Source organism: Vitis vinifera, chromosome 11 (genome assembly GCF_030704535.1).
Source record: "Vitis vinifera cultivar Pinot Noir 40024 chromosome 11, ASM3070453v1".
In the NCBI taxonomy this organism is placed as follows: domain Eukaryota; kingdom Viridiplantae; phylum Streptophyta; class Magnoliopsida; order Vitales; family Vitaceae; genus Vitis; species Vitis vinifera.
In genome coordinates, this window is record NC_081815.1 from 3682629 (window position 1) to 3690949 (window position 8321).

The window sequence follows — 8321 nt, forward strand, 5'->3', positions numbered from 1 at the left end:
AACCTCTCATGAGTGTATTTTACACACACAAACCATAAAAGAATAAGAAAGAATCTTCCTTCATTTTATATCATTTCCGAAGTCAAACTAACTTTAGAGGATATTTTTATTTCAATACCGATGCCTTAACCTTGAATTCATTCGATTAGTAGTCCAATTTCATCCATTGTTTCCTTTTAAATATAATTTTAGGTTTTCATGTTTTTCGCTCTAAGATAACTTTTTAGCCTTTCATGAGTGTGTTTTTACACACACAAACCATAAAAAATAAAAAATAAAAAGAAAGAAAGAATCTTTCTTGATTTTAATAAAATTAAAAATAATGCTTTATTCAATAATGTGAATGAGAAAGAAACCAAACCAAGAACAACCTTGAATGTCTTTCTTCTTTCCTTAGAATCATCCCAAAAAAAAATCTCTTCACTTCCCTAAAAATATAAAATATGGGTTTTATATCAAAAATAAAAATTAACATGTGATATACTCATATAAGCCACTTATTTATCAAATAATTACCTAAAAATAACAAAAGAATACTAAAATCTCAAATTCTAATCATGTAGGGCCCACTTAAGGTTGGTAGAGTGCCCAAGTTCTAATTCCTAAGGTGGAGAAAGCATATCTCAAAGTGGCAATGGGTGATTTTGATCGCACGGATTTTGTCATTTGTTGGATCAAAACAAAATTTATAACCTAATTTACTATTCTATAGCAATTTGTACCCGATCAAAAAGAGGTTTTAGTACAAACTACTATAGTATAGTGGTATTTAGGTATCATCCACAAGGATGGATTATTCTCGGTAATTAAGGCTTGAATGAAATGATAAGAAATGATTGTGATCAAATGAAATTGACTTGAAATTGAATGATAAAATTTCAAGATAACAATGTATCCAAATTGAAAGGAAAAAGAAGTGTAAAAGAGAAGAAAATGAATAAGATGTGAGATTCTCGGAGTTAGGATTTTCTAGAAAGCAATTTCCATGGTGAATAGATGTTAAGATCTAATTTTCATCAAGTTAGATTGAAAACCTAAATTTTCATCTAAACTGATTTTTGATTTAGCTTTAGGTCTAGATCTAATTTCTCTTCAAATTAGGTAATCTAATCCAAGAGATCAATTCAAATCATATATTCAATTCATCTTAAATTATCTTCCAATGATTCACACAATGCAACTATGCAATCTCATCAAATCTAGCATTAAAAATTTGATGAATCTACCTAGTTTGCATTGTAGTAATCATCCAAGATAATTTGAAGAGAAAAATCCTCAAATTTCAATTAATCAATCAATTTGATCAAATTACCTTTGCAAATCAAGCTCAATTCTCTAATTCACCATAAATCTTGCCTTTAGATTCTCCCTCCTCCGAGAAAAACGAGATTTAGCGACTTATACTTGGAGATTTGATTTCACAAGACATGTTTAGCTACCAAGAAAATGAGAGAAAATGAAGGAAAGTAGAGAATTATATAGAGAGAAGAAGTATGAAAAGTTCTACAATTAGAAAATGTATCAAAAGTCTTTAAATGAGTCAATCATGTTTCTATTTATAGGCCAAGGTCAAGTGGACACTTGGCATCATCTAAGAGGTCTTCCAGAGGCTTCTTCATCAAGAAATCTGGAGAAAATACATTTTGACACGAGCCCTTAGCAATTTCGCATGATGATGCGAAGTGAAAAATCCATCAGCTGCATTTTCGTCTTGCTGAAGCTTTTCTCATGATTGTGCGAAAATTTCACATGGTCATGCGAAACCACTTTTCACATTTCCCTTATCTGCTACAACTAAGTCTATTCTGTTTCATTTCGCATGGTCATGCGAAATTGAAAAACATGCTTTTGCGACTCCTCTTTGCAATTTCTCCCATTTCTTTATCTTGATTCCACTTCAACTACCTCCAAATCAACTCCAAATCCCGATCCAAACCGATTGCATTGCTTCTTTCATTATGCATTTGGATCATCATCAACTTTATTTGTTTTCTTCAATTTGATTCATCTCTTTTGTCACCAATTTATCAAAAAACATACCTTGAAATGACTCCATAACTTCATAAAACTTGTTAGTAACTCTTGCAAGGGCAACAACATGTTAATTGAGTGTTTTAGGCATAATTACTACTCAAAAGACGTGAAACTCATGAGAATTATTATCTAAAATATGCTATTTTTGAGTAGTAATCAGATTTCGAAATGGATTTGAAATCATAAGTTAAATTTTCTCGATCACCATTTTGAATTCAAAATGACTCTACTATACCTAATTGTCTTTAAATGACCATAACTCCTTAATTTCATCTTCAATTTGCACATTGTTTGAAACATTAAACTCATAACTTCTCAAACTTCGAAATGATATATAATTTTATCAAAATTAACCTCACACAAGTTCTTTAAAAATTATGTCAAATTTAAGATATATGTTGTTGACAAGTTTGAATTCAAATTCCTATATTGAACTTTGAGCTAAAACCTCCAATCTTCTTTTTCATGTTTGCTTGCTCTCTATATTTCTCCATAATATTCATTTCTTATCTCTTATATTATGCATTGCTCCATTTGCATTTGTTGCAACTTTCATTGTGTTCAAGAACTTTTAGAGCTCATTTACTATCATGGATGAAAAAGGTTCCTGTAACTTGTGTCATTTTCATATCTTAAACTTAGATTTTAACTCATGATATATGTTGGATTCGTGACTAAGGTTTTAACAACAATTTAAGATAAGTGAGATAAATTAAACATTTTTTATCACATAATTTACTCTCTAATTGCACTATTAGAGCACAATTTGTGGCTACGATCACTAGGTCATTTAGGATTCTTTATGATACATCATATTATAATTCAATTCTCATGGATATCCTTTAAGGAGTTAGAAAATTCTTTTACCTAATGATTTTCATTGTGTTGCTTGCTCATAAGGCAAATTGATTGTTAAATCAACTTTTACTAAAGTTATCTTCAAGTCACTTGATGAGAGAGTAGCTTGATGGGGATCACTAAAATGCCCATGGGTGTCCAATCCATGGTAGTGAGACATTGGTCCTTCAAAATGAATTTAAGGGAACATATGTGGATAAGTGGAATATATAGTTTTATTTTTTTATTTTAGTTTTAATTTAGTTGCTTTTGACCATGGTAGACCTTTGTTTATCTAACTATTGTTTGTTTTATTAACATCTTTTAGTTATTAATATCCTAACATAACAATTGGATGTGAGCTCTAAAATTAAGGGGCGGGTAAACCTCCAATGACCTTAAGAGGATTCGAACTGGTGACTATTGATGAGCAAACCCAAGGCAGGATCAACTGAGCTATCCCTCAGGGTTAAAAACTTAAGGAAAAATATAAAAGTACTTTTCATATCAATATGTTTTTTTCCTTAGCTACAATACTTGTTTAGAGAATGCTTGTTAGTTTGTGGTGGCATTTATAATGGACCATTGAATTAGAAAAATTAACTAATTAAATGTGACAAGTTAATGCCATTGAGAAAATGCACAAAGATTAATTAAATCTTTTGAACCCTACTCCAAACTTAAGTAGGTCTAAAAATTTTGAGTGCTATGACACTAGGTATCTTCCGTATCCTTATATAACGATAACACAAACTGGATGATTTTCATCTCGAAAAAGCCTAAATACAATTATAATACAAATCCTAACAAAACAAGAATTAGTCATTGAAACCAACAATTGAACACGATGTTGAGTTACTATGGACTTCATTTACCATCGTAACACAAATGCTTTCATGATAGGTTAAAAATAATAAGAATCATCTATATGTTCATCAATCATAAACCTTAGTATAAGTATATATATATATATATATATACACACACACACGTATCATCTATATATTTGTTTGTGTCCTTTTAATGACTTCTGTGTCGATTATAAAGTTACAAATGAAAGAAAAATGAAAATTGATCAATTTTCCAAATAAAGCCATGGCCCATGGAGATGTAACCCAATTCTAAGTTTCTGACAAGCCAAACGCGGCACAACCTGAAATAATTACAACTAAAGCCCCAGCGTCAGCATCAAAAATCAATATATGGTTTCGTCAGCGCGCTTCTGCGTTACATTCACCTTTTCGACACTCTCCAATGGCTTGATCGATCTCTCTCCGATTCGATTCGATTTCCGATCCTTCTCGCTCCGTACAGGTTCTCATCTGTCTCCACCCTTCCACTCACGCCTTCAACGATTCTCACGAACTCTCTGACTTCATTAGGTATATGCGGGTCATGCGATCTTCCGCTAGGGTTTTATTTTCGATCAAGACGGAGTTCGGAGGTTGCTTGTGTTTGTGTTCTGTTTGGTTGCTGAGAAATAAAAGGTAGGCGAAGAGGAGAGAAGAAAATTATTTTTATGATTAAAATTTTTTGAATCTTGGAGCTTCCGACTCAATTCAGCATCATGATATGACTATTTGGTCTAGTTTTGACGTGGAGGTCAGTTTTGAGTTTTAAGGGAACGAAAGGGATGGAATATTGTTTTCTTTTGTGTCTTGCGGTTTCTCAGCAACCAAACGGAGTGTCACACTGTCTGTTTCTCTTTGTTTTGTGATGTTTATTTGTCTTGAAAGTTTTACGGTCATTTGCGGTTGTTTTCTGTTTGTTTCTTTCATTTTCCTTCCATTTGGAAGCTAAGAAAATGGAAGATAAAGAAGGAGAAAGTTTTAAGTCTTATGTTCTCTGTTGTTTTTGTTTCTTGCACATGAAAAAGTTGACTCATCTCAGGCCAGAAGTCCAATTAGGCTCTGAATTTTGGTTTCTTTTGTTTTCCTGCCTTTCCTCGGCAACCAAGCAGGGACATCTTTTTTTTTTTGATAAACTCTCTGATTTTAACGAATGAACTTGTTCTACTCAATGCTATAATTTCTTGAAAGTTCTTATCATGAATCATGTGAATGGTATTGCCACTTTCTGTCTCTCTTTGGATATTAGATCCCTTGCTTGAACCTTTTGTCTACACTTTTGACTTCAACATTTCAATTTTCAATTACATGGCAAAAGTTATTATTTGAATCCTTTTCTCTTCTCACATTTACGTGCCTTTACAGTTTCATATTCCCATGGACTTCTAATTTATAGAATGGAGTTGGACTCCATTTATTGAAGTTAATAGCTAAGCGATTTATTGATTTCATACTGCTGTCCATGCAAATATAAGATTGCTTTCTCCTGCCAGCTGAACTCAGCCATAGGATGTCTTGCTTATTTTCTCTAGGAGAATACTCTTGGAAACTTGATGTTTGATGTAGATGTAAAATGCATAAATGTTGTGTATTAATACATAGGACCTACAGATTCATAGGCTGCAAGATATATAAATATCTTTAGGTATGTTATGCAGATTGGACCATAGATCGTAATTCTTAGAAGAACATAGGTTGTTGATTTCTATTTTTACATGATATGCTTCTAAAAGCTTCAGTTTTAATGAATACTTCTTATTATTCTGTCTTTTCTTGTATTGAAGTTTCTTCTGTGTGTGCAAATCAACTTTGATTTGGAGGACAATGCCAAGAGCTAGTTTTTTTTTTTACTTCAACCACCAATTAAGGCAGTTAATTGAAAATCTTCTTTTGAAATGAAGGAAGCAATCGAATAAATCTGGGAATAGTGCCTCTCTTCTTGCCTAACTTAAATATTCAAATACATCTTTCTAGTTATTATTAACATCACAAAAGACAAGAAGAAAAGTAAATCAAGCATTATGAGGGAGATCGAGCACATTTGATTGCTTATTGTGATTGACATTATCATGAGAGAAAGCAGATACTAGTGTTGTTTATAATTATTGATTTGCAAATATAACCAGACTGAAATGTTAGATTTTGTTGCTAATTATAGTTTTGAGGACTATGCATGTGCTTTATGGAAATGCCTTTGTAATTTAATCAGATTGATACTATGTTCTTTAATATTAACCAAATTCATGTAAGCAAAGTGCTGCTTGCATTTCTCCAAATTAGAAGGATATTCTTATTTATATAAACATATGGCTTCTCTTCTAAATTGCTAAATGATATATTTTTCCCCCTGATAGTCACCATTTCTTTGCTTGTCTTTTCGACAGTGTGATCTGTTGTACAAATTGAGACAATGAAGTCAGGAACATCATCTTTGAATCCATTTGCAGAATCTTACATACCGCTCTCCAAGAGAGAACCTAAAAATGAGGGCAAAACTTCTGAGATCACAGCAGAAAAATCTCCGAAGAGTAGTGGTGAGACTACTTGGTTTGGCACTCGTTCTCAAGGCCCCAAGGAGACAAAACAAATCTATCTTCAAAGTGATGCTTCTTTTGACCTGAACATACATGGCATTGAGGAGCTACTCATTGGTGAAGATTTCATGAAGAAGGGCCATGAGAATCCAAGTAATGAGACAGAAAAATATTACACAGATGAAGACTCTCAGATGGATTTGGCTTATCTGGGGACCTTGTTTCCTGGTATATCAGATCAGTCCCTCCTGGATGTATACACTGCAAATGGTGGTGACTTGGAAGCATCTATCGATATGCTGAACCAACTTGAGGTACAAGTCTTATGCTCTAAAAGAAAAATTTTAATTATTTAATTGACCATCTTTTTATAGGTAATGAATAATGTTAATTGGTAAGGGCAATATCACTTGGTCGTACCGTTACAGTTGTTTTAATGTTGTCATGACATTGTTAGCTATGGCGGGTTCTAATCCAGTTACAAGCTATTGCAGTAATTAAAAGACCCAGAAATGTTGTTCTTGTCCACCATTGCCACTGTTTTGAATTAATAATATTTGAGAGATGCTAGGATTCTGGATTTACGTGTTTGAAAGTGTGAGTTCTGTTTTGAAAATTTTCAACCCAGATTGGAAAAAGATTGAACCTTATCAATTGGGAATCATTTTAACATCATTTCTGCAAATTCCAAGAATTTGAGCTCATTTGTAATGTGGTATATTTTTGGAAGCCTTTTTACTTTCACAGCCCGTGGTTTGTTTTTGTTCTTTTGATATATTTTCTCTCTTTTAGTTTGGTCTCATCCTCATATCTAAAACAAAACTTCCCTCCCACTTGTTTATAAATTTTCCTTTCATGCTATGTGAAGGATGGGAGACCCACATTTCTTTCCATGGTATGTGGTATGCCAGATTCAATCCCAAATTTTTACCTTCATTCATTCAGTTTCTGATCATTTCCACACTGGATTGTTTTGATTATTTTGAATATGCAGTTCTACCCTGTTGATGCTCGCAGACATCTTCCAGAGAGCTTGGACATTGGTGATGTCTCAGATGTCAAATCTTCAGCTGAAGGTTCCTCCAAATTGAAGGGCATCTGCCCTGGAGAAGCCTGTGGGTCGTCTTCGTCTGGTCCTTCTCCATCCCCATGACTGGATTTGATTGAAGAAATCCTGCTGAGAGGGCTGTGGCTTAATTTTCTTAAGAAAGAATGATGGTTTTCTTTGGATGCGTGGCTGAATTTACAGTTTCTTCTTTGGTTCTTGTAGCTTGCATTTCAAATATGGTTCCTTCATTGTCTATCCCTCTGTGCAGTTCTCTTACAAGTTGAGACTTTTTGTTTACTCTATAAAAAGAGGAAAAAAAGAAAAAACATAAATAACGTGCCTTTTAAGTCTTTAACAAAGAACCTTTTCTTGTATGGGTGTGGATCACATTCACTCATCATGGTCAGTTCAGCGACCTTTCAATTGTTTGGCCCCAAATAAAAAGAAGGCCCAAACCAAAATTGTTCCTTTCCGGGGAGCTAAAATCCCTCAATCTCCGGAGCCAGAAATTTTGGTGAGGGGGTAAAATAAAATTTTTGAATATTATAATAAGTATAAATAAATTTTCATATTTTAAAAATGGTAACATCGGTGTCTTTCAATAAAAGAAGCAATTATTAATATTAACTATAAAAGGAAAAAATAATTTATAATATGATAAATTAAAAATATTTATAATAGAGTTTTAGATTTTATTAAAAGTTTATAAAAAAAAATTAAATAATATTTGTGAATTTTTTCTTTTAAAAGATAGTAAGAAATTTGACTACAATTTTTAAAAATATTTTGGTAAGGAACTTTTAGAAACATTTAATAAATTATACACTAATTTTAAATAGTTAAATATAAATCACTTGATAAGATTTGGATTGTCAACTCTAAATTACTAAGTATTTAATTCAACCTAAAAATCTAAACATTTGTAAATATTTTAAATTAAACTAAAAATAACCTACCACTAAACAAGATACTTAATAAAATATCAAATATTAAAACAAAATTAACTTTGATAAAAAATTA

At 32.2% G+C, this 8321-nt stretch overlaps 1 protein-coding gene across 3 annotated transcripts; it reads left to right on the plus strand.

Annotated features, from left to right (window-relative positions):
* The first annotated feature begins 3905 nt into the window (after nucleotides 1–3905).
* On the plus strand, nucleotides 3906–7660 carry LOC100268154 (polyadenylate-binding protein-interacting protein 5). 3 transcript variants are annotated; one of them, XM_002284776.4, is made up of 4 exons: nucleotides 3950–4185; nucleotides 4254–4358; nucleotides 6104–6567; nucleotides 7248–7660. In XM_002284776.4, exons 3-4 carry the CDS (start codon nucleotides 6130–6132, stop codon nucleotides 7404–7406), a joined length of 597 nt encoding a protein of 198 aa, XP_002284812.1. In that variant the 5' UTR covers nucleotides 3950–4185; nucleotides 4254–4358; nucleotides 6104–6129; the 3' UTR covers nucleotides 7407–7660. The 3 variants fall into 3 exon arrangements, with proteins under 3 accessions (XP_010656370.1, XP_002284812.1, XP_010656369.1); XM_010658068.3 differs by lacking the exon at nucleotides 4254–4358 and having other exon boundaries at nucleotides 3906–4185; XM_010658067.3 differs by lacking the exon at nucleotides 4254–4358 and having other exon boundaries at nucleotides 4057–4253.
* The last annotated feature ends 661 nt before the right edge of the window (nucleotides 7661–8321 follow it).

Excerpts from the sequence above, each read along its gene's own strand:
- LOC100268154 (XM_010658068.3), top strand. The coding sequence starts at position 6,130 with ATGAAGTCAGGAACATCATCTTTGAATCCATTTGCAGAATCTTACATA. Across the intron at positions 6,568-7,247 it reads ATATGCTGAACCAACTTGAG|TTCTACCCTGTTGATGCTCG; the intron begins GTACAAGTCTTA and ends TTGAATATGCAG.